This window comes from Pyrus communis, chromosome 13, assembly GCF_041283825.1.
Source record: "Pyrus communis isolate YQ-2024b chromosome 13, ASM4128382v1, whole genome shotgun sequence".
Taxonomy (NCBI): Eukaryota; Viridiplantae; Streptophyta; class Magnoliopsida; order Rosales; family Rosaceae; genus Pyrus; species Pyrus communis.
Window position 1 is genome coordinate 25,421,936 of NC_142577.1, and position 27,503 is coordinate 25,449,438.

General features: G+C 35.8%; 1 protein-coding gene across 2 annotated transcripts; it reads right to left on the reverse strand.

The window, feature by feature from the left end:
• Positions 1–23,062: 23,062 nt before the first annotated feature.
• On the reverse strand, positions 23,063–26,737 carry LOC137737531 (BTB/POZ domain-containing protein At1g67900). Of its 2 annotated transcripts, XM_088683145.1 has the most exons (5): positions 26,115–26,737; positions 25,887–26,059; positions 25,706–25,775; positions 24,304–25,578; positions 23,063–23,816 (listed from the first exon to the last, which is right to left on the reverse strand). In XM_088683145.1, exons 2-5 carry the CDS (start codon positions 25,943–25,945, stop codon positions 23,319–23,321), a joined length of 1,902 nt encoding a protein of 633 aa, XP_088539271.1. In that variant the 5' UTR covers positions 25,946–26,059; positions 26,115–26,737; the 3' UTR covers positions 23,063–23,318. The 2 variants fall into 2 exon arrangements, with proteins under 2 accessions (XP_088539271.1, XP_068333145.2); XM_068477044.2 differs by having other exon boundaries at positions 25,887–26,737.
• Between the last annotated feature and the right edge of the window lie 766 nt (positions 26,738–27,503).

A 27,503-nucleotide genomic window follows, 5' to 3' on the forward strand; every position in this document is an offset into this window, starting at 1 on the left:
TACTGTTCTATTTATAGAACTAAAATTTACCTACTTAGTCACTCAGTGGTATTTTTTTTTCGCTTAAAAATGAGAGGTTTTACATTTGAATCTCGTGGATGACGAATTCGATATCAAATTAGGCTGCCTATTGTGTGGCTTAGTCGAACTCTTCATCATCTTAGTGTAAAAATATCGATGTGCTAAAAAATTTACCTACCCAAACCCTTTTAATATATATATATATATGATATTTTTGGGTTGACCTGACAATTTCATGCTCAACATGTTAATTTAACGTGAAAAAAGGGATTTCGAGAAGAGGTTTAAAGGGAATCGTTCAAGCACCCGCTAAAATAACAGGTTTATTAAGGTCTACCCATTGGTAACCTGTTAAACTAAAGCCCTATCTCTCTTGGTCTCTCTTTCAATTTATGCGGCATGTAGATGTATTGTTAAATGAAACGATTGTGTATCGTTGAATTAAAACGAAATTATGAATTTAGATGTTAATGTTAAGTATAATTTTCTTTTTTTCATTCGATTAGTTATTGAAGTAATATATTGTCCTAAACGGGTAAAAGTAATACCTGTCGGGGTAGGTAAAATATTAATTTTAACATGTTGAGTTTAGTTTTAAAGTTTAAAGTCCGTTAAGATAACATGTTTGACATGACATAATCCGTTAAAATAACGAATTTAACACGAAAACGATACGAATACAGTACACACGATCCGTTTGACAGGTCTACTTTTGGGACAGCCATATCCGTTTTGTTTTTATGAAGAGGGAAACTTCATTAACAACAATACATGGGATACATATATTGTTGCGAATATTGTTAATTATGTGGCGGTCACAAAATATGTATCTATGGCCAATATTTAATATACTAATATTTTAGTTCCTCATTGCTGTGAACTTTGAGCCTATAAATAGGCATGCTAATGAGAATAAGAAACTAATTTCTCCTCCTACTCTCTCTTTCTCTCTCTCTTGTCTCTCTCTATTTTATACTTTATTTCTAACATATATCTCACTTTCTTTTGAAAATTATATGTTTATGTTTCATTTTATGGATTTCGGAGTATGCATATATACTTAGAAGATGTTGTCTACAAGAATATTTTTTAATTTACGCAAGAATTCAAATTTGTGACCGCTTCTAATATTGAAAAGAAACAAATCACTAAAACTTATACTCATGTTTATGTCTCATTCATTCATATTTGTTGCGTCATGTGCTTGTGCCACATGCACCTGTCAGGCCAGTGGCCCGACAGTAAAGTAGGGCATGGAGCCAACCCCAAAGGTCAGCAACGCAAATAACGCAACTCTATGACACGTGGCACAATTCTTGCCTTTTGATTCAAACTGTCACGATTTATTTCAAGATACAAATTATAAAAAAGGGTAAAAATTTAGGACAAATTAGAATTTTTTTATACGTAGAAAAGAAAAAACTTCGACGATTCCCTTTTGTCTTCTATAAGTACCTAATCATATTCTTCACTCCACACACCAAAATCCATCCTTAGTTGTGGCAAAGCTACGAGTTTAATTCGTTTCGTTGTTCACTTTTTGAAAAGTATTCAAATCTTAAAACGAACACCAAAAACAATATTCACCAATAATAAAAGATGGACACAAAGTGCAATTATAGCAACCTATTACAAATTAATCTCATCCGTTAAATGGTGAGTAGATCGGGACGACTGCGAAGTCGAGTAATTTGGCATGTTTGTCGAGAAAAGCAGGTGAGGAACCGGTGACGTGCAGAGCTCAGAGTGAGTGAGAGTGTGGTGGGTGTTGTTGGACCATAGACTGAGGGATAAAATACCGAGTGGCGGTTGGTGGTGGTTTGCTGGGGTGTAGGATAAGGAGGAGGAGGGTGATGGTTTCGGTTTGGGTTTGGGTTGGGGTGCAGGATAAGAAGGAGGAAGAGAAGGGTGGGGATTAAGAGAGGAGTGGTAGAGGAGGTGGTGGTTGTGGAGAAGGGAGAATAAAAATGGGGGAGAGAAAAGGGAGAGCCAAAAAGGGTGTTGCAGAAGGGAGGGAGGTGGTTGGGGGAAGGTAGAAGACGGTAGTTTTTTTTTCATTTTTCTTTTTAATATTGAAGTGAGCTCATATTGACACGTGGCGCTCAGTTATTGTCCACGTGGGTGCCACGTCATCAATTAACAGAAGTTCTAACAGAAAACTCACGTGGCGCTCAGTTATTGTCCACGTGGGTGCCACGTCATCAATTAACAGAAGTTCTAACAGAAAACTTAACGGATGTCTGAAATTGTCCCAAAATTAGGACTTGAGGTATGATTCTGGGATGAAAAAAACTTGATGTACCAAATGTTGAAAACCACGAAACTTCAAAGTAGTAAACTGAGATTAACCCTAATTAAAAACTCTGACTTTAATTAGAAATAGTGGATTTATTGTTCCCTTACAATTTAATTTTTAAGTTGAATGCTTAAGTAGTGTGGTACAAACCTTTGCATGACAACAGCCTACAAAACTTTTAGCATTGCGTAAGCAAATTGATATATAATCTTACTATAGATTCATTAAAGTTGTAATCGGGACTGTTGGTTGCATTAGAGTATGCTTGGATTCTTATTTGTATGGTGTAGATTAAATATAGACTTTAAATTGTCTTTGAGATTTGCATAACTAATTAGTTTAGTCTCTAAGATTTGAAATCAATAGAAGTGGTCATTGAGTTTGTCCATCATCACTCATTTTGGTCATTCCATGAAAAATTATATCAAATAAGGATCAAAATGATAAAAACACCCTCAATTTAATAAACAATAGGCCGAATGATTTGACAAAAAATTGTGAATATTTTTCATGGAATGATCAAAATGATTGATGGTAGACAAACTCAAGGACTACTTCTATTGATTTCAAATCTCAGCGATCATTTTAACTAAAATGCCTTAAATATATTTTTAGAACAGAAAAGAGGGACTACTTTTCAAATGACCTAGTTAGTTTAGGGTTTATTAGATAAACATATTTTTAATTTGGTTTTAACTTTTGTCCTTGAGATATGAAAAAATGATAAAAGACGAATGGTTATGAGAGGGTGTGTAAATGAAGAAAATTGGGTGTGAAAATCATTTCTCTAGAAGGAGACGTGAAGGAGGCTAGACTTACCTTATTTCTTGTACGCTTACATGCATAGGGATGCACCTCACAAAAGCAGCTAAAGATCCCTTTTCCTCTACCAGTTACGTGTTTAACTCTTTTAAGTTACCTGTTTAGTGCTTTTATAAATGGTTAATAATTGAGATCAATAGAAGCTGGACCACGGTTTAGGAGTAAAGGTTAGACACTTGGACTTCAACAGTGAATGTACATACAGATACTGTTTAAGAGCTCCTAATGACTCTACTAATTAGCTACTTCACCAAGAGAATGGCCCTTATTAGGTTTGGAGGGAGCTCTCTTGGACCAAGTTTTAGGTCTATGTAATGCCCTTAACAGAGGATAAGTAGTGGGAGTGGATTAGTATGTTAATCCTATCTCTTGTTTGGTTGAGATATAATATCATTACTCCGAACTCACGACCCCAGGCTGTGGACACATAACCCTGGAGGGTATGCGAGAAGCTCAACGCCGTGCACCATGCTCATGAAAATCAAATTCAACTATTCTTGTTAATCCCTCCCCTTAATCATGTCTAGCACTAAAAGCATCATTGGATAGATCTGTACACCTCTTTTCTTCACTCGCATATCTTTTTTTATTTTTTATTTTTTATTTTTTTATTTTTAAGCAAACGATATTATCTACACTAAGGGAAATGAGATGAGTTTAGTCTTACAATGAGTTAGCAATAATATGGTTCAGATTCACCTTTAGCAAAATCGAACCTAAGATTTCTCACTTACAAATGAAGAGATATACCATTAGATTATAGTACTAAGTGACAAAAAACAAAAAATCTAAACGGCGGGAGATTAGTGCCGTGGCATTATAGCCAAGTTTATACCCATCTCATCGAAGGTTCGAAGCCCAGTTAATCAGAAAGCTCAGGATTGAGTTCTCCCGATCTTTCAGAAAGCTCTGCTGTCAGAAGCCCAGTTAATCATGAATACTGTGGGCTAGAAAGTTTAACAGATGGAGATAGGCCCGGCCCATATTATGTAAGCCCAATAGTACAAAACAAAATTGCCCGATCCAATTTCTTCCCATTGCTTGAGAAAGAAGAAGCAAAAAGAATTGTTACACTCACCGCATTTGTAACACCTCTTTAATAGAGATGGGAGAAGTTGTGAGAGAATATATATATATATATTTTTTTTTTTTTCCAGAGCATTTACCTTTTCTGTCCAAATTGATGACAATTTAAACCCTAAATTTGAGGTATGTTAATTTGTAAATGTATCAAAGACTATTTTAATCCATTTCCTATAAAAGTGTCTTTAATTAATTTGTAACATGTGTTATGAAGGACTTTGTGTTGTCCCAACTTATAGGATCAGAGCCTTTCTGTGAACCCTCTTCCTTTTTTCTTGCAACAATCTTTGCATTCATGTGAATGTACAACCTAATTGGGGGAAGTTGATATGAATAAGCATTAGAACCCTTCTATATACTGGTTTGTGAGAGTGCCTGCAATTACACAGCACCCTCAATCATCTCTCTCAAAGAAAAAAAAATACATGCACCCCATGATAATGTGTACCATGATAATTTGTGGGGTGTCCCTACATATATAGTTATCTCCATTTGAAGAAAAACATTATTTGAAAAAAAAATTGGGTAGAGGTGATCAACAGTGAAATCTCTTGTGTTATAAGTATTTTTATATTGATTTTAGATATGCGAGTTGCCGTGATCAGACAATATGTCAAAGTTTCTCTTTATCAATTTAAGAGGGTAATATATATCATCTCATGAAGTTTCTTGATTCAATGCAATTTTAAAAAAATAATAGTGTTATTCACATACTTATTTTTATCTTCTACGTACTCTTGTTAATTTTTAATTATTGATCTTCTTTCATCATTCGATCTGACGATCACAAGTTAAAAATAAAAAAACAAATGTAAGAAGCAAAAAAAAAAGTGTGAATGAAATAGAAAACTTAACTAATGCTCGCTCTGTTATGGATGACGATGATGATGGGTTTTTACAGGTGGTTGTGCATTATCAAAAGGTGATAGTGATGTAGGTGGGACGTTAATGGATTATATTGTCACACCCGTGGAGAGAGAGAGAGAGAGAGAGAGAGAGAGAGAGAGATTGCATGGCCTCGCCTCAAGGTTTTTAAATCAAAGTGTAGATACCCTTTACCTTTACTTATCTTTTTCTTGTCCCTCGCTTTCCATCCATATAATTCAAACTAGTAGTAGTAGCAGATATAGATCCTTCAAGCAAAAATTTCTCCAACAATATTTTCGTACCAAAATTTTAATTATTGGTTCCGTTTCTATCTTGTCACACCACTCACTAGTTTTCCGGATCACCAAGTTTTTATTAGGTGCACGATTTACTAATTCTTTCTTCTTCTTCTTCTTCTTCTTCTTCTTCTTCTTCTTCTTGTTTTTATTTTCTTTGTTCGCTTTGCGTCCTTCTTTTTCCCATATAATTCAAGGTGTACTGATCGAGTCTAATGGAAAGTCACGAACAAGTAAGCAAGACGGACGTGATGAAGGTGGAGATTCCATCGGATAATCAGGCTGATCAAGTCGCGTGCGCCGTGCTTATGAGACAGCAGAGCATGACCAAGAACAATTGCCTTTGCTCCCCGACCACGCATGAAGGTTCGTTCCGTTGTAGGCTTCACCGTTCCCCGAGCCTCCAACGGACCAAAAGCATGAACTATGCTTCGCCCCGAGGCCCAGCGCCTAAGGCTGGCTTCTAATGCAACTCACCTCTGCTCATCACCATGATCCTAAGCTTGTAACGCCAACAATGATCTAAAGAAAAATAAGAGCGTTAATATATGGCATGCCTCTTTGCTAAAGTTTGGAATTTTTGTATTTTCTGTGTACTTTGTAACCATCCTTATTTTGTATTGAGAATTAAAAAGCTGGCATTTTATCAAGGGTTTCATAATCGCTGCAAAACTAGCACATTTGTAGTATAATTTATATAGAATTTCTATATATTGCACGAAATCTGGCTGGTTTTTTTTTATTTTATGGTTTGTTTCTTATTGCAACACTTGAAGCTGTGTGTCAATGTTTTTCTATACAATTTGACATTCGCTTCCACACAATTCTGGCAAAATGTAGAGGAAAACTATAATGACCATGATGACGGTAATCATATCAAAAGGAGTGTTGGAGCAGTTATGTTTTTATTCAAATATTCATATATATATATATTTATGTTTTGTTTTTTTAGAAATATTAAGTATATAATTGTTAATTGTTATTAACCTTATCAGTTAATAAGGAGTAATTGGTACCACACAAATATGTTTTGTGATTCCTTCTTTGTATAGAGAAGAAGAACAAGTCTTAATCCATAATCATTTTGTATTGATTTTTTTCCATTTTGGATCTCATTGGTTTTAAACCCAAATAACTCCTACAGTTTTGATTCCTTACGGTTTTGTAATCCCAACATCTCTTTATATATATAGGCCCTTTAAGAGAAATGATCCCCATTTTTCAAAGAAAATGGGGACACCCTCTTGACCATTAGATTTCATTTTAATGAAATTCTGTGACTGAGATTAAATCACAGGCCACAGAATCTTAACCACATGATTTCATTAAACCCAAATCTAATAGTTAAGAGGATGTCCCCATTTTTTTTGAAAAATGGAAGGCTTCCTATATATATAAGTAGACCTGGCAATTTCTGACACGACCCGATAACCCGACACGACACGACACGAAATTAACAGGTGTTTGGGTCGACACGATAACGAATCGGGTCTTATCGGGTAACCCGATAAGCACCTGTTAAGATAACGGGTTGGGTCGGGTATACACGTGGGTAAACACGATACACGATAAGCAGAATATTATTTTTATAATTTTATAACCCTCAAAAAATACTGTAATAATTATATACATTAATTTTACAATTTTATACCCCTAAAAATTATAATATATATATATATATTAAATTAACTATAAAATTTATAATAATTATAATAATTATACCCCAAAATATTAAGTCTATCTATACTAATTATATATATATATATATATTAAATTTTATAAAAACTATAATAATTATTAATTAATAATTTAATATGCATGATCATGCATTGCATATTTGCATGATTTTGCATCCATTGAAATTTGATGCGTCAGGACTCAGATGTGATTTGTTTCCATTCTCAAATTTCAATAATCAATTTCTTGCCATTGCCATTTGCCAACTTGCCGCCCTTTTTGAAAAAAAAAATGGAGGGAAAATGAAAATGTTAAGAAAAGTTGAAAATAAAACAAAAAAGTGAGGGAATTCAATTAGGGAAAGATGTTGGAGGGAAAAGTGAAAATGATAAGAAAAAGTTGAAAAGGAAACAAAAAAGAGAGGGAAAAATGAAAATTAATAGAAGTGGTGAATCTAAGTATAAATAAACTCTAAGTGTTAGTCAATCTATCGTTTTACGAATTCTCCAAAACTAATTTCAACGATCCAAACCGTCAAAATTGTTTGTATATGCTTGGAGATCACATCAGCAAAAAATCACAAAAAAAAAACATTCAGAGATCAAGTAAACGGGACAAAGCTTTTCAACGGTTATAAATGAAAAATCACGATTTAACGGTTATTTTAACTCCGATTTTGATGATTTTTTATAACTACACTCCTTGACCCTATATGAATACAATGAATGAATTCGATATTCAATTTAAAATATTTACACAAGTGGATACCACAAAATCTTATGTTATACTTAATAAAAGTATAAATAAACTCCAAGTGTTAGTCAATCTATCGTTTTACGAATTCTCCAAAACTAATTTCAACGATCCAAACCGTCAAAATTGTTTGTATATGCTTGGAGATCACATCAGCAAAAAATCACAAAAAAAAAACATTCAGAGATCAAGTAACGGGACAAAGCTTTTCAACGGTTATAAACGAAAAATCACGATTTAACGGTTATTTTAACTCCGATTTTGATGATTTTTTATAACTACACTCCTTGACCCTATATGAATACAATGAATGAATTCGATCTTCAATTTAAAATATTTACACAAGTGGATACCACAAAATCTTATGTTATACTTAATAAAAGTATAAATAAACTCTAAGTGTTAGTCAATCTATCGTTTTACGAATTCTCCAAAACTAATTTCAACGATCCAAACCGTCAAAATTGTTTGTATATGCTTGGAGATCACATCAGCAAAAAATCACAAAAAAAAAACATTCAGAGATCAAGTAACGGGACAAAGCTTTTCAACGGTTATAAACGAAAAATCACGATTTAACGGTTATTTTAACTCCGATTTTGATGATTTTTTATAACTACACTCCTTGACCCTATATGAATACAATGAATGAATTCGATCTTCAATTTAAAATATTTACACAAGTGGATACCACAAAATCTTATGTTATACTTAATAAAAGTATAAATAAACTCTAAGTGTTAGTCAATCTATCGTTTTACGAATTCTCCAAAACTAATTTCAACGATCCAAACCGTCAAAATTGTTTGTATATGCTTGGAGATCACATCAGCAAAAAATCACAAAAAAAAAAACATTCAGAGATCAAGTAACGGGACAAAGCTTTTCAACGGTTATAAACGAAAAATCATGATTTAACGGTTATTTTAACTCCGATTTTGATGATTTTTTATAACTACACTCCTTGACCTTATATGAATACAATGAATGAATTCGATCTTCAATTTAAAATATTTACACAAGTGGATACCACAAAATCTTATGTTATACTTAATAAAAGTATAAATAAACTCTAAGTGTTAGTCAATCTATCGTTTTACGAATTCTCCAAAACTAATTTCAACGATCCAAACCGTCAAAATTGTTTGTATATGCTTGGAGATCACATCAGCAAAAAATCACAAAAAAAAAACATTCAGAGATCAAGTAACGGGACAAAGCTTTTCAACGGTTATAAACGAAAAATCACGATTTAACGGTTATTTTAACTCCGATTTTGATGAATTTTTATAACTACACTCCTTGATCCTATATGAATACAATGAATGAATTCGATCTTCAATTTAAAATATTTACACAAGTGGATACCACAAAATCTTATGTTATACTTAATAAAAGTATAAATAAACTCTAAGTGTTAGTCAATCTATCGTTTTACGAATTCTCCAAAACTAATTTCAACGATCCAAACCGTCAAAATTGTTTGTATATGCTTGGAGATCACATCAGCAAAAAATCACAAAAAAAAAACATTCAGAGATCAAGTAACGGGACAAAGCTTTTCAACGGTTATAAACGAAAAATCACGATTTAACGGTTATTTTAACTCCGATTTTGATGATTTTTTATAACTACACTCCTTGACCCTATATGAATACAATGAATGAATTCGATCTTCAATTTAAAATATTTACACAAGTGGATACCACAAAATCTTATGTTATACTTAATAAAAGTATAAATAAACTCTAAGTGTTAGTCAATCTATCGTTTTACGAATTCTCCAAAACTAATTTCAACGATCCAAACCGACAAAATTGTTTGTATATGCTTGGAGATCACATCAGCAAAAAATCACAAAAAAAAAAACATTCAGAGATCAAGTAACGGGACAAAGCTTTTCAACGGTTATAAACGAAAAATCACGATTTAACGGTTATTTTAACTCCGATTTTGATGATTTTTTATAACTACACTCCTTGACCCTATATGAATACAATGAATGAATTCGATCTTCAATTTAAAATATTTACACAAGTGGATACCACAAAATCTTATGTTATACTTAATAAAAGTATAAATAAACTCTAAGTGTTAGTCAATCTTAAAAACAAACTCTTTATCCTTGCACATTTAATATTTGTAATAGATTAGTAGTGTATGTATTATTTTTTTTATTAGGCTTTCATTTTCGAGTGTAGATATAGTACTTGAACGAGAAATGTTTTAATGTTTTCAAGTAATATTTATGTCGCAATGTGTGGTATGTGCAAATTTTAAAAAAAAATATTTTTTTCTTAACGGGTCATAACGGGTCATAACGGGTCGGGTCACTTTACCCGTTGGGTAAAGTGACACGACCTGTTAAGGACCCGTTAAGATAACGGGTGTGACACGACACGACCCGTTAAGATAACAGGTGTTACACGAAAACGACACGAACACGACAGACACGACCCGTTTGCCAGGTCTATATATAAGTCATGTGAATTGTAGAAAGGTTTAGTGAAACAAACAAAGAAGAAGAAGTTTTACATATATTGGTTTGATAGCAACATACCGAAAAGGTGTAAGTTCAAAGGTTCTTCTGGTGTGCAAGGAATAACCTCATAAGAAAAAGAAGGTTATGAGTTGTTTTATCCTGGGGACGACATGATATTTGTGAACTGCTTGCACGCTTTGGGCAGAGCCGCGAAACATCTTAAAGAGAGTGACTTAGTCTGCGACTCATCCCAAGAATCATTCACCACTTAAGGCTTCTGCATTTTTCGGGTAACTTCGTTCATTTCTATTTCAGTTTACAACAATTTTAAGACGAATTCAATATGCCGTGCATTATAAGGAAAACTTTGCTTCTCAGGAAATCTTGTTGAAGAGCAACTGATTGCAATGATATCAGAAATCAACTTTGTTGATGGATTCGAGGGGTGGTGGGTGGACACTGGCGCTTCTCGCCATGTTCGCTACAATTGTTCTCTTTCAAGACCTATTATGTGGCTAAGGGAAGAAATGTGTTGTTGGGTGATTAGCACTCAACTGATGTTGCTGGTACTAGAGAGGTGGAGTTGAAGTTCATCTCTGGAAATACATTGATACTGAAAGATGTGATGCACGCTCCAGCGATAAGGAAGAATCTGGTCTCGGGCTTTCTTCTCAACAAGGCTGGATTCACTTAAACCATTGGAGTAAATACATGTACTCTTACTAAAAATGGGGTTTTTGTGGGAAATTGATATGCTACTGATGGAATGTTTAAACTGAATGTTAATAAAATGTCTACTTCTACTTACATGTTGTCTTCTTTTAATACTTGGCATGCTAAACTTTGTTATGTTAAAAAACGCTTGGTTAAGAACATGAGTAACTTAGGCTTTTTACTCAACTTATCATTGACTGATTTTGAAAAATGTTAAGATTGTAGTCAAGCTAAAATCACTAGAACTTCGCATAAATCTGTTAATAGAGTATCTGAACCACTTGACTTAATTCATCCCGATATATGCGAATTTGATAGAGTGTTAACTAGAAGTGGAAAACGTTATTTTATTACCTTTATTGATGATTGTTCGAATTATTGTTTTGTCTATCTTATGAAAAATAAAAGTGAAGCTATTGACATGTTCAAAACTTTCTTGACTGAAATTGAAAATCAATTTAATCGTAAGATTAAAAGATTTCGTAGTGATAGAGGACAAGAATATGAATCCACTGAATGTATTAGTTTGTTTAATTCATATGGTATTATTCATGAAACTACTGCTCCTTATTCTCCTGAAATGAATGGTATAGTGGAAAGAAAAAATCGAACTCTTTGTGAATTGGATGTTGCTACTTTACTTGGTTCTGGAGCTGCTTCTTATTGGTGGGTGAAATTGTGTTGACTGTATGTTATGTGTTAAATAGAATTCCTAACTCAAAAACGAATATCCCTCTTTATGAAATTTGTAAAAATAAGAAACCAAATGTGTTGTATTTCAAAACTTGGGGTTGTTTAGCTTATGTTCGTAAACCTGATCCAAAAAGATCGAAATTGGCTAGTAGAGCATATGAATGTGTTTTTATTGGTTATGCATGTTGTAAAATCCCGTTCCCGGATTTCACTGTTATAATCTACGTATTGTTATTATTGAAATTTTATGTTATTTTTAGGGAATTTATATTAATTTATTTGAATTTAGATTTGAATTAAACTAATTACGAAGTTTGAAGTTTGGAAATTAATTAATTTAAAATCTGTAGTCCTTTCGAGGTCACAATTAATGTTTTCGAATAAATCTCGAAACCATGAGCGCATATGCGAAAGGTGTTTGTGAGTCCGGGTTATAACAATATAATTACAGACATTTGAAGCTGTTTTTCTAAAATTTAGATTTTAAGTTATTTAAACTCTCACCTTGTGGGAAAGAAGATGAATCGGATTAGTGATTGTGGACCAATTAGACAAATGGCAGGAGGTCAATTAGGCATGTGTATTTGTGGACCAATCAGAAAATAAGGTGAGGAAGGCAGCAACCAATCAGGGAGGAGGGGGGAGAAAATAAAAAATCCCGACTCTCATTCGGAGGAACTCTCTGGAACTTTCTCTGTTTTCTACTTCCAGATGATCTCATTAACTCCAAGTGGGAAGAAGGAAAAGGATTCTCAAAACTTAAATCCCCAGAATTGTAAAATATTGAGGGGGAGGTCCACACTCTCACTCTTGCTCTGAGGCAGAGCCGCAAAGGGAGAATCTCGCTTCAAATTGCAACGGTGGTCATCCAATTGCAACAACAACAACAAAGGGTGCTGGCAAGTGGTGAGGTTTTTTTTTTTTTTTTTTTTTTTATAAATTTAGAATTCTGTTGATCTGTATGATTGTGGTTGTTGATATTTTTGGGTGTTGAAGAGTGTGAAACTGTGGGTGCTGGCAAGTGGATATTTTTGGTTGAGTAGATAAATTCATGTATGCTTGCAAGGTGTTTGATTTATTACCCAAGAGAACTTACGCTTAGTTTGTTCTATGAAATTGTTGGATGTGGATGCTGAAACTTAATTGTTAGTAAACAACCAAATGTTAATGCGGATCTTTATTAAGTTCTATTATTGATAAGGTTATTAAATTGAGTTAAACCAAATCACTGTTTTGTTATATCGATTAACAAGAAAATGGTTTTACCTTCTGGATTTAGAGTTTTGTTATATGAAATGCTACTTTCGTTACCAAGCATCTAGGCCTAGAAGGGAATTCTAGTTGAAATAACATCCTTGTTAATTTTGTGCTTATTTGAGTGTGTTTGGTTGGGGTTTGAGAGTTTAGATTGTTTACTAGTATTTATATTTAAATCAATGGTAAACGAACCAATTTCTCTTAATATATATATATATATATATATATATATATATATATATATATATATATATATATTTGCCGCATTTACATGTCAAAAAGGGGTAGTGGCAGGAGTGAAGAGGTAGTGTTTTAAGTTGAAAACCATTAACTTTAAGTTGGTTTATTAAAGGATAGAGAAAGAAGGTTACGAAGCATATGCATAAAACCTTACAATGTTGATTGCATAGATGAGAAATAATATGTATGGTTACTAGTATGAAAATGTGACTTGGTTTTATAAATGTGTTTTCTATGAGAATGTGATTCTTTTATAATTGGCCATCAATCTATTTTATCAAATGTGAATTGATTCATGGATTGGTAATATTTAAGAAAAGGTGATTTGAAGTGCATATTGAAATGTTTATGAATTGTGTTATAAATAAACATTTGAAATGTTGAGAAATGCGAGGGCTAGTAAGGGACCGTTACCCTAATGTCACGGGGTTAGGTGACACCGAGTCTGCACCATGTAGCAGTGGTACATGGATGGTCCTGCTTGGTGAATCCGCGATGGGGGACCATATTTTTTATGGATCGCGCTTGGTTAATCTGCGATGGGCGATCCTTATAGCCATGTATACTTGGGAGTGATCATGCTTGGTTAATCCGCGATAGGTGATCACTACCTAACAATTTCGTACGAGTGACTTTGCTTGGTTAATTCGCGATAGGGGACCATATTTTCTATGGATTGTGCTTGGTTAATCCGCGATAGGTGATCCTTATATCTTTGGTATAGCCATATACACACATTTAGGGGTGATCATGCTTGGTTAATCCGCGATAGGTGATCACTGCCTAACAGATGCATAGGAGTGACTCTGCTTGGTTCATTCGCGATAAGGGGTCACTGCTTACTTGGTTACTGCAGGGGTGGTTTTACTTGGTTAATCCGCGATAGGGGGCCACTTCCTATTTGGTTACTTATGTAGGCTTCAGCCGAACTGCGTCCCTCTAGCCCTAGTTTTTAATGCACTTATGAACGATGGTTTTTGGGAATCTTGGTGGTTTGAATGGGAAAACCTGTTGAATGTCTGGATGACTCATTCGAAGTTTTCAGTGACTTGATTATGATTTCATAAAGCATGATTTCATAATCGATGTTTATAGATTGTGATCGATGGTTTATTTTTATTGAATATCACATACTTGTATTATTGTCACTCATCCGAGTTTCACAGCTTAACCGAGTTCTGATTTACCAGTGCACCATTCCTTTGATGTAGGCATTGATTTTACATATGACAGGTTTGGGTAGATTACGAGAAACCGTTTGGTATTTTGGTTCCGTTGAGTGGTCCGGGACCCGATGTTGTTGGATTCCATTGAGTGGTCCAGAATCTGCCTAACAGATGCGTAGGAGTGACTTTGCTTGGTTCATCCACGATAGGGGGTCACTGCTTATTTGGTTACTGCAGGGTTGGTTCTGCTTGGTTAATCCGCGATAAGGGGCCACTTCCTATTTGGTTACTTATGCATGCTTCGGCCGAACTACGTCCTTCTAGCCTTAGTTTTTAATGCACATATGAACGATGATTTTTGGGAATCTTAGTGGTTTGAATGGGAAAAGCTGTTAGATGTCTGGATGACTCCTTCAGAGTTTTTCAGTGACTTGATTATGATTTCATAAAGCATGATTCTATACTCGATGTTTATAGATTGTGATCGATGGTCTGTTTTTATTGAATATCACATACTTGTATTATTGTCACTCACCTGAGCTTCACAGCTTAACCGAGTTCTGATTTACCAGTGCACCATTCCCTTGAGGCACTAATTTGACATATGACAGGTCTGGGTAGATTACAAGAAACTGTTTGGTATTTTGGTTCCGTTCAGTGGCCCGGAACCCGATGTTGTTGGATTCCATTGAGTGGTCCGAAATCCTTGCTCTTGTTCATTTCCATAAGGTTATCTTAGTATCCTAGATTCGAGTGAATGAGAATTACCCATAATAGATCTTGTGAATACAAATTAGAATTACCATGTTATTACTGATAATCCAAGTAGGGAATTATATAGAGTTCATTGGTTAAATTTATGAAATGATATGTTACTGTATTCATTGACGTAATTAAATGCTAAGATCCTGCATCTTTGATTCATGAATTGATTAATTGACAGGTTTGTGAAATGACAATGGATATGATTGTTATTAGTATGATTATTTTAGTTGATTGATGTGGCTAGAAAATAATATTGTGCTTTGTTGATTCTTTAATTGGTTACATGCTATGTATTGTGATTTTATGTGGAGAAACATGATGGTTTATGTGATGGATGAAGTGGAAATGCTAATGGTCATGTGGGATTGTTATGTAACCTTTAACTTGGTAATTTCAAGCATGTCAAGTTCTAATAATTGATTGGTGAGTGCTATGATTTTCCACTTAAAAGTACTGTGATAAAAGTTAAGGATAATGTTTGAATGAACTACGAATGGCTTGATCCCTATTTCGGGTACATAAGCAGTCTAACGAGGATGTTAGATGCAGCTATAAAGTCTACGAAGAATTATTGCCTAATTGGATCTTAAGTTGTGTTTTGCCATTTCCCAAAGGCGGGGTATGTTAGAGTTACGGGTATTTGGTGACGTCACGTGTTAATCCTAGACGTATGTCGGGATTGGGGTGTGACACATGTAATAGCAAAGCATATAGATTTTATGATTTGAAAAACCATGTCATAATTGAGTTACTTGATGCTGATTTTTATGAGAATAATTTTCCTTTTAATCTTCGAAATAGTGGGTGTCACATCCTGACCCAGACCCCCACCACATCTCGGACTCGACTCCACCGTAGCACGATATTGTCCGCTTTGGGCCTTTACCACGCCCTCACAGTTTTGTTTCTGGAAACTCACACGAGAACTTCCCAGTGGGTCACCCATCTTGGAATTGCTTTCACACGAACTCCCTTAACTTCGGAGTTCCTACGGAACCCGAAGCCAGTGAGCTCCCAAAAGGTCTCGTGCTAGGTAGATATAGGAATATACATATAAGGCTTATAGGATCCAACTCCCCTGGGCGATGTGGGATGTTACAATTCATCCCCCTTAGGGCCCGACGTCCTCGTCGGCACATATCTGGCCAGGGATTGGCTTTGATACCAAATTGTCACATCTCGGCCCGGGCCCTCATCACATCCCAGGCTCGACTCCACCGTAGCACGATATTGTCCGCTTTGTGCCCCTACCACGCCCTTACAATTTTGTTTTTGGGAACTCACACGAGAACCTCCCAGTGGGTCACCTATCCTGTGATTGCTCTCACGCGAGCTTGCTTAACTTCGGAGTTCCTACGGAACCCGAAGCCAGTGAGCTCCCAAAATGCCTCGTGCTAGGTAGAGATGAGAATATACATATAAGACTTACAAGATCTACTCCCCTAGGCGATGTGGGATGTTACAGTGGGGGTTCTAATTCTTCTAAAATTTATTAACCTATTGTTGTAGAACATAGTCAAGCTGCATTAGAACCTAGGAAAAGTAAAAGAGTTCAAATAACTAAAGATTTTCGGCCTGATTTTCATGTATATAACTTACAAGAAGATCCTAATACAATTCAAGAAGCTTTAACTTCTTTAGATGCAGATTTGTGGCAAGAAGCTATAAATGATGAAATGGACTCCCTGGGGTCAAATCAAACTTGGCACTTGGTGGGTCTTTCACCTGGTTGCAAAACAATAGGTTGCAAATGGATTCTTAACAAAAAAGTAAACATGACTGATCAGTTGAAAATTTTAAAGCCCGACTTGTTGCCAAAGGCTATAGACAAAGAGAAAATATTGATTTCTTTGATACTTATCCACCTGTGACTAGAATAACATCTATTTGCGTAATGTTTGCTTTAGCTTCTATTCATGATCTTGTTGTGCACCAAATGGATGTTAAAATAGCTTTCTTATATGGTGAATTAGAGGAAGAAATATATATGGATCAACCAGAGGGTTTTATTATTCCAGGACAAGAAAATAAAGTTTGCAAGTTAGACAAGTCTCTTTATGGATTGAAATATGCTCCTAAACAATGGCATGCAAAATTGGATTGTTTGGTTACTTCGAATGGTTTTAAAATAAATGAAAGTGACAAATGCATCTATTATAAGTCTGAAAATAATATGTGCACTATAATATGCCTATATGTGGATGATTTGCTTGTTTTTGGTTCGAATATTCATGTTGTGAATAATGTCAAATCTTTATTATGTGCTAATTTTGATATGAAAGACTTGGGTGAAGCTAGTGTTATACTTGGTTTGAAAATAACTAGGTCCGAAAATGGGTTTTCTTTAGATCAATCCCACTACATAGAAAATGTTTTAAGAAAGTATAATTATTTCGATTGTAAACCAGCATGGACTCTTTATGATCCTAGTGTAAAACTGTTCAAGAACACTGGTGACACTGTTAAACAATATGAGTATGCGAGTATTATTGGTAGCCTTCGTTATGTTGCTGATTGCACTAGGCCTGATATATCTTATGCCGTATGAGTTTTATGCAAGTTTACTAGCAGACCTAGTTTGGAGCATTGGCATGCTATAAAGAGGCTTATGAGATACCTTAAAAGAACGATGAATTTCATATTACACAATGAGAAGTTTCCCGTTGTCCTAGAAGGTTACAGTGATGCTAATTGGAATACCCTTTTTAGATGACTCTAAAACCACTAGTGGATATATTTTTAGTATTGGTGGTGGGGTTGTGTCATGGAAGTCTAAGAAACAGACTATCTTGGCTCAGTTTACTATGGAGTTAGAATTAATAGCGTTAGCTACGGCAAGCAAAAAAGCAGGATGGTTGAGAAACCTACTGTCAGATACCTCTTTATGGGAGAAACCGACTGTCAGATACCCCTTTATGGGAGAAACTGATTCCAGCATTTTTGATCCATTATGATAGCACATCGGCAATAGCTAAAGTGCAAAACCGTTATTATAATGGGAAAAGGCAACAAATATGTCGTAAGCACAGCACTGTAAGAGATTATCTCTCTAATAGAGCTGTACGAGTGTATCATATACAGTCTGAAGAAAACTTGGTTGATCATTTGAAGAAAGGACTAACACGAGAAAAGGTTTGGAAAACCTCGAAAGGAATGGGACTAAAGCCCGTAAAACATTGAGTCATTTGTGATAGCAACCCAACTTATAGACTGGAGATCCCAAGAAATAAGTTCAAAGGGTAATAACAAGTCACAAGTGATATGAGTGAAGTCTTGCTCATTTTAATTTGGAATATTATTCCATGTCCATCCCTAAGAAGCATGACATCCTGAAGCGTTTTTAGGTTGACATTTTTTTTCTCTTAGTAAGGTCTATACTCTATGTTGAGTGGGATATCTAGCTGCAGGAATATCCTTAATAGTTTTACCTATGTGAATGTGGAAGTAAGGTCGTTTCCTATGAAGTCTTGGGCAAGTTTCTAGAGCATTCACTATACTGGGATACAAGCACATGGCCGTAATGTGCTGGCTTTTTGAACTTCACCTTAATCAAGTTGTGTGTGAGGTGTTGTCAGAGATAGAGTTCAAAACTATAAGTTATTCTAGTATAATATGGATCACTAACACTATGTGTAGGTTCAAATTGAGAAACACCTTTACTTATGCATAGCTTTATGATATGTTGCTTGATATACGGTTTTTAAATAAAAACAAGTGGGGGATTGTTGGAGCAGTTATGTTTTTATTTAAATATTCATATATATATGTATTTATGTTTTGTTTTATTAGAAATATTAAGTATATAATTGTTAATTGCTATTAACCTTATCAGTTAATAAGGAGTAATTGGCACCACATAAACATGTTTTGAGATTCCTTCTCTGTATAGAGAAGAAGAACAAGTCTTAATCCAAAATCCTTCCATAATCATTCCGTATTGATTTTTTTCCGTTTTGGATCTCGTCCGTTTTAATTTTTCCTTATGATTTCCGACGGCTTTGAACCCAAGTAACTCCTATAGTTTTGCACCCCAAATAACTCCTACAGTTTTGATTCCTTACGGTTTTGTAATCCCAACGTCTCTTTATATATATATATATATATATATATATATATATATATATATATATATATATATATGTCATGCGAATTGTAGAAAGGTTTAGTGAAAAAAAATAGAAGTTTTACATATATTGGTTTGATAGCAACATATCGAAAAGGCGTAAGTTCGAAGGTTTTTCTGGTATGCAAGGAAGAACTTCATCAGAAGAAGAAGGTTTTGGGTTGTTTTATCCAAGGAACGACGTGGTATTTGTGAACTGTTTGCACACTTTGGGCAAAGCCGCGAAACGTTTTAAAGAGAGCGACTTAGTCTGCGACTTATCCCAAGAATCATTCACCACTCAAGACTTCTACATTTTTCGGGAAACTTCGTTCCTTTCTATTTTAGTTTACAAGAAGGACAACGATCGCGGTCACAATTATGTGTCGTGGCACGGACATAGCAGGTGTCCTCCAGTAAAGCCAAACCATACCGGGATATTTTGTAACTCTAGATTATTATTGTACTACCTCGACGTGCGATCCTGCACATCTCGCACATAATTCTTTTGGCTTATATCCAGCCAAATAACACCATGTTATGAAGCACCAACTCAAAGGTTACACACGCGAGATCAATTCCGTCCATCTCTGAAGTCCTTCCCCAAACAGCAAGATGTTTGTTTCTGCATGCAGAATTCGATCTCAATGATACATTGGCATCTGACTCAGTACATTCCTAGCATTGCAACAATAGCAATGGCATTCCTATTGCTCTAATCATTTTGGATGGCAACCATGGAACTTTACATATCAACAGGAGAAGGAAAGTGACCCCAACTTGTTCTTGCAGATTGGAAGTCTCAACTAAATTGCCAAAGATGGTTAAAATTAATGCAAGTAGGTAAAATCCAAATGCAAGCAAGGTAACATTTGTCTTCGGTTGAATCAGCTTCTACAGATACTCACCAATATCCGTCGTGGGAGAGTTATTGAGATTATTGCCAAGATATGAGGTTTTTCTTCTTTTATAAACCGTAAAATCAATTTCACTCCAGCATTGCTCTCATGAGAAGTGACTATGAGGTGAATTTATTAATAAAATAAAATAAATACAATATGTCAAGTGAGACATGAATCCAAACCTTGACTATTAAAAAATTCATAAAAAAACAGGTCAAAATCTGTTGCAACCCATTTGTCCCACATCAAACAAAGGGAAAGAGAAAGAGCCATTTAAATATAATTACCCCACTCTAACTAAAATCGAGGCCCTTTGTGATAAAATTTCACATCTGACGGATTTGGCAAGTGGTAAAGTGGGGACACTATCGGTGTTGATGGAGTGGGCCATTGGCCCGTCGACTTGAAAAAATCTATACGATATCACAGTTAAGGGACGGGCTCGTACTGCCACGTGATTGGGTGGGCCCCCATTTGGCCCCACTTGTTGGGTGAGTCCTGACATGGCTCCACGTAGGCCAAAGATGCCACGTGATTAGGTAGGTCCCCTTTGGCCCCGCGCGATGGGTGAGCTTCGACTTGGCTCTGCATGGTTGCTGATGTGTGGATCTTCATGTGTGACCCATAAAATGGGGTCTCACGTGCGGGGGAGTGTTGCAACCCATTTGTCCCACATCGGACAGAGGGAAGGAGAAAGAGCCATTTAAATAGAATTACCCCACTCTAACTAAAATCGAGACATTTTGTGATAAAACCTCACACCCACTTGTTGGGTGAGTCCTGACATGGCTCCACGTAGGCCAAAGATGCCACGTGATTAGGTAGGTCCCCTTTGGCCCCGCGCGATGGGTGAGCTTCGACTTGGCTCTGCATGGTTGCTGATGTGTGGATCTTCATGTGTGACCCATAAAATGGGGTCTCACGTGCGGGGGAGTGTTGCAACCCATTTGTCCCACATCGGACAGAGGGAAGGAGAAAGAGCCATTTAAATAGAATTACCCCACTCTAACTAAAATCGAGACATTTTGTGATAAAACCTCACACCTGACAGATTGGGCATGTAGTAAAGTGGGGATAGTATCAGTGTTGTTGGAGTGGGTCATCGGCCCGTCGACCTGAAAAATTATACATGGTATCAATGACTATGAGGTGAATTTTTTAATAAAATAAAATAAATACAATATGTCAAGTGAGACGTGAATCCAAACCCTGACTATTAAAAAATTCATAAAAAACAGGTCAAAATCACTTTTAGAAAAACCTATAATAAGGAAGCTGAGAAAGGTTAGGAGAATAAGCAATTGCAGCATAAGAAAGGCATGAATCCCACCAATAAACATCGAGATGATCAACACCACTATTGGCCAAACAATATGAGATATCTGAACCTGCATGGAGGATAATAAAACTTGACAACCATGTCACCTAACCAAAACCCTCCAAGGGATCGATGTCAAAGGGCAAAGATGAAGAAAGAAGGTGAACAACCATTGATGAGTCACACTCAATCCATAATGAATGCCAACCTTTATCCCAAGCTAAGATACAACATGAATAACAACGTGAAGTTCGGTGTCCAAAGGAGAAGCCAAACTTATTCAACCCGCAAAACAACCAAGAGAATATCCCGTAAAATCCCGAAAGATACCACCAAATGCAGCCAAATTAACCAGGGAAACCTCTTGCAATATCACAGGTATTTACTTTGATCCAATATTGAGATCGGGAGGGTGCCACAACACTTTAATGATTTTTTTTTTAATCCTTTGTAGGACGTCCATGAACACAATAGAAGGAAGAATGCAAAGCTCTTTCAAAGAATTCTTTATAAAGCCAGAACTGAGATAATCAATTTCAAGGAGTTGAAATTTAATATTCTAAATTGTATTTATCTTCTCTATATTGAAGAATACAAATAGGATTACACACAACGGAATATACAAACGAAGTAGTAATTCCCAAAAACTCTAATTTACAATGTCAACTAAGCTCAGTTGCGCTGAGCTTACATTAACATCTGGCACCAAAGGATGAAAGACTACCATAACTGCTTAAAAATCTTGACCTTCTTCGGTTCATAATCAAGTAATTTTGGATTAGATACTTACATTCTAATATGGCCGGATGCTCACATTAAAACAGGAGTAGCCTTTTACTAGGTGCCAAATAGGCTTTAGCATTATGATTAGTTCCATGTACCACAGTACCAGGTAGTTTGATGTCATCTTCAATTTGACAAAAATTGTAAAAAGCAAAAAACATGAAGTGAATGTGTCGGCTGGATGATGCGGTATGCTTGTTGAAATTTAGATTTTGTTCCAAAGTAAATAATTTGTGTCTCTTCTTGTATGTTTTTTGACTTCTTAGCTTTAAATCCTTTCAATGTGCTTTGTTTACAGCACCTTGTCTCAACTTTCCAAAAGATTTCCCTAAACCAACAATTAAAAAAATACATAATTATTTTTCTTTATTTTGAGAATATAATTTTCTGCTACTCATTACTACGGTTTGGTTGTATTCGTCTTCACTTGGAAGTGAGATGTCTTAGGTTCGAATCTCATGGATGGCAAATTCGATATTAAATTAGGTTGCTCATTATGTGGCTTAGTCGAACTCTTCATCTTCTAGTGTAAAAATATCAATGTATTAAAAAAAAATATATATATATATATATATATAATTTTCTATTAATCTGAGGAATTTAATCTGCATAAATTCCAATACTACAGCAGTGCATTTAGTCAGGTACATGAATTCCCTCTCACAGCACAGGAATAAAATCTGATTAGAAGGTGGGGAACGAATGGAGGTGCAGCAAGGAGACAAAGACAGGTGTTGCAGATTAATTGACAATGACAACAAAATTGGTCCCCCAGATGGTCTGATCTAGTGCAACTGATTGAGATTTGCTGCAGCCACTTGATCATGCCCTCAAAATCTTCTTTCTTATTACAAAAGATTACATGAACATTAATTAATTATTGATCTTTCTTAATTTTGTTCCTAGTAAGTTTACAAGGAATGAGGGAAAAAAGCATACTATTGTATGCTACTCTCTGGAATCTTACCACATCCGAGCTTGAAGAGAAACTTACTTATACTGAAAATATTATTGTCACTTACTTATGCCAAGAAAGTCACTTTGATGAAATGCCGGGTGGATAAAATTAAACAAAAATCACTCAGTTCTTTTCACAGCTACTTCTGTTGATGGACCACAGCTTACTCAACATTCTTTTGGGTCTAGTAGGAAGTGAGCAAAGAGATTTCATCTTTGAGTTTCTCCCAATTCCATCCGGGTGCATATTATTTTCGTCCAAATCATCATCTTCCGCCAGCTTCATTTGTAAAGTTGACATCCTCGACTTTGGCGATTTCAGGCCTGAAGCGCTCCATTGGTCCTCTGCTGGAACAATGCTAGCGTTGCTTAGCGAGGGCGGAGGCCTCGATGGATCAATGTTATGTGACGCTAGCAGTTCCCTAATGTTGCTAGGAAGCTCGGTCACTTTGCCGCCGGCCATGGCGGCTCGGGCTTGCTCAAAGAAGAGAACTTGGACCACCACTCTTAGTGGGAGTAGCTCATTTTGTGCAGCATGCATGCAGGCCTCCATTGAGAGCTTTTTGCAGTCTAGAATTCTGCAAAGCCTCTTCCTTTCACTTTTGTTTAGGTCTGGATGTGCCTGATTTGTAGGCAATAACAACTTTAATTAGCAAACTTCTATAAGTAACATCAATAAAGTCCAAATCAGAGCATGGAACAAAATTTAATGAAAAAAATATGATCATTATGCTATTGAAAATGTGGACTCACCCCTTCTTAATTTCTTGTGGACCTAATCCTTACTGACAAGAAGTTATGAAGATGACAAGATTTTAAGGTCAAGAAAGTTGGTTATCTACTGATTGTGTCCCACATTCGAAAACGTGACACTGAAATATACCTAGAAATCTAACACAATAGTAGTTTACCAATGGAAAAAAAAACGTACTATCAAATATGTTATGGATAATATGTCAATGTTATTGTTGCCAAAAATGTATGGACAAGTTATCTCTTCGTTTTCGACAATATCAATGCGCTTCTGTTCTTTATGGACATCTTGCGCGGATAACTTATAATACGGTAAAACATGAATGTAGTTTGAGAACTAGTATATTTGTTATTACCTTGAGGTAAATGTCAATTGCTCTGTAGAGATCATCATGGTCAAGCCTTGCAAACTCTGGTATTGCCTCAGCAATTGCAATGAACTTTGAGAGGGACAAATTGACATCCCTGGCAATCTCCTGAAGATATTCATCCATAATCTTTGCCACCTTCAGCTTCGAGCTATGTGACGCCGAGGAAGATTTCCGGCTTTCCTGAAACTCAAAATCAATGTTCTCCGCAGAGCGAGACCTCCTCCTCCTTTCAAAACCAAGCTTGGACCTCGGAGGACTAGTTGGGGGACTCTGCCCCTGCAGCAAGAACTGCTCCAAAATTGTCATGACTATGTCCACATCATATCGTGTGGTGCTTTCGCACGACGCACAGGGGATTAGCAAGTCACTGACTGTTGCATCATCCAATTGAAGCCCTACCCTTCTGGCCAACTCCATTTTTGAAGAAGAAGAAGCATTGAGGATGTTGGCTGCCTTTAAAAGTTTAAGCAGAAAGCTAGTGGAAGCAGCAAATTTTTCAACCGGAACTAAACTTACAATGGACTCCAAGATCAACCTATGCTTTGAGATTAAATCATTAGCAGAGTTTGAATCCGAATCCAACTCTGCTTGTCGATTATCAGTGTCGTTTTTCGATATTTTAGGCAACCATCGAGCAGCATAAATTTTCAATGCATCTCCAATGAGACTAGAGGGAATTTTTCCACCAGATTTTATTGCAATCGTAGTTCTCCAGTACAAGTCAATCCCCAATTCTGCAATGTCCTCAGCCCACCATCCCCTGCCTTCTGGCCGACCGTTATGCCGGAGGCTCTCGGCGCCATTGCAAGACACAATGTCGTCTCTGCCCCTCCTGGAGTAGCTGTGTGACAGGCTTACTTTGGAAGGGTTTGTGAGGACTTTTGTGGCAATTGCTTCAATGCACCTGGATGTGATTCCGAGCTCCTCCGACCACAGAGGAAATGCCTTTGTGCTCTGAAGCGTGGCAATTGAATCCCTCCAACCGTGGAGGATGCAGGAGTTGAAGAACACCTCGAGTTTGTATATAAGGTTTCCCTTCTCGACATCCTCGGTCATCTGCAGGTACTCGGCGGCACAGCGAGAAGCGACAATGTTGTAGGCGCTGAGAGTGATTGTGATGCCGTAGCAGAACTTTGCGCAGAGCTCGAAAGCCTCGACGCCACAGGGGAAGTCGTGGAGATGGATTAGGTGGTGGTTTGAAGATTCTTGGTACTCAGAGCAGAGCCTCTGCAGCCTCAAACACTTGGATAACAGAGGAAACTGCGTGACAAGTGGGAAAATGAACAATTTAGAGAAACCCCATGTGTGATATTGAAACTAAATTACATCAAAACATAACTTTAAGAAATCCCAGAATTTATTTTTGTGAAAAGTAATAAGTGTGAACCTTGTGAAGCAAATATCTGCTTCCTTTCACTTGAATTATGAGATCGCTTGAAACTTCAGAGGAAACTGACCTGAATTGAACCCAAAAAAAAGAAAAAAAAAAAAAAAACCTTTTAGTAACTTTGATCAATTGAACATTTTTTTTTTCCATATTTAACCAGAAAATTCATAACAAATCTTACCTTACAGCCTCAGTAGTGTAGAAATTATCCTGCCGGGATCCAAGTTTCATAAACTTCATGGCTGATTCCTCTGTTTTCTTCTTATGACATCATAAGCTCCTTAACGCATTTGAAACTATACAGATATGTTAAAATTCCCCCTTCCCCCTAGTTAATTAGAGATTAGTCCAAAGAGAGCTCAGCCTTAAAAAAAAAAAAAACTGAAATTTTCACTAACAGAAAAGGAAAAGAAAATGAAGGATTTTTGTTGGATGAGATCTGATATGTATCCAAGAACAGAGGAAAACCAAGAGCTCTTGTTTTGTGGGTGTGACAGTAATGAGTATTCAAAAATGACAAAACTCAGACTCAAAGCAGGATCAAATGGAACAACAGCAAAGTCCAGGTCCTATCAGTCAAATTCAATACCCCATGTGACCTGGACATGCAAACAAAGAAACCCAAATCACTCTGCAATCCCAACCAAATCACACAGACACAGCAAATCCCCAACAGGTCAATCAAATTATTTAATTATTTTTTAACAAAAAACTAAACCAAAGCTGCTCTAAACAAGTAGACAAATCAAGATTATGCTTACAGAAAAACAGAAACTGCTGCCAAACACTCGTGAGTAAGAAAACTTTTCCTAGAAAATGAAATTTTTTCTGGAAAATGTAGGGGTTTTGGTAGCTTGGAAGGAAAATATGGGATGGCCATGACAGTGTGCAGTACAAAAGGTGAGTCACACGTGCTTGTCTAGGGCCCACTTGTGCCCTTATCTCTCATCATTGCCACACCATTTTTTATTTGTGAGGAGTAAGACGCCTCCTCCTTATCAAAGATTTTTCAATATGCACGAATCATGTTTTCGATATATTAAAATATTTCTCCTCTTCATCCCTTTTTTAGATTATTTTTGTCAAACTCTATTTTATACACAATATTGTATGTCTCCTTGCTTTGCGATTATTAATTTCTAAAAGGGAATACAAGAGAGGGATTTGAAATAATTGAAAAGCTAAAGAGAGATGTGTTTATGAAATAAAAAAACAAAGATACAATAGGAAATTTTTTTTGGCAATGCCCCATGAATTACGAGCTATTTAAAATTTTAATTCATGTTAATGTTCTTTTCTCATAAATTTTTAATTTTTGCCCCACCCCCCCTCTTCCCATTAGCATTTACATGGTTACTTTTTTTGTTTTTCTTTCTGCTGCCAAACCCAGACATTTGCCTTTTTTTCTTCTATTGATATGCATAAGCAATAAATCAAACAATTCATCCTCTTATATTTATCAACAAGCAAGGAAGTTTATAATCTAAGAACATTGGTATGAAGTTTTTCCTTAGAATTTTCCAATTGCAGAAAGTTTAACAAATCATTCAGGATTGATGAAAAAAATTGAAACCCAAATACTCATCTTCTAAACTTTAAAAAAATTGAAATCAAACGAACAAAATATTCATAAATTGAGTCATACCTTAGTTGGAGGATTCAAAACTTCAAAATCATCATCCATCAATAAAAAAAACTTGGTTTTCTCTACAAGACATATTAGGGTTTTAGCCAGAATGAACATAGGATAAACAAGAAGTGATGGTAGGGTTTAATGAGTTTATTGATAAATTTGAGT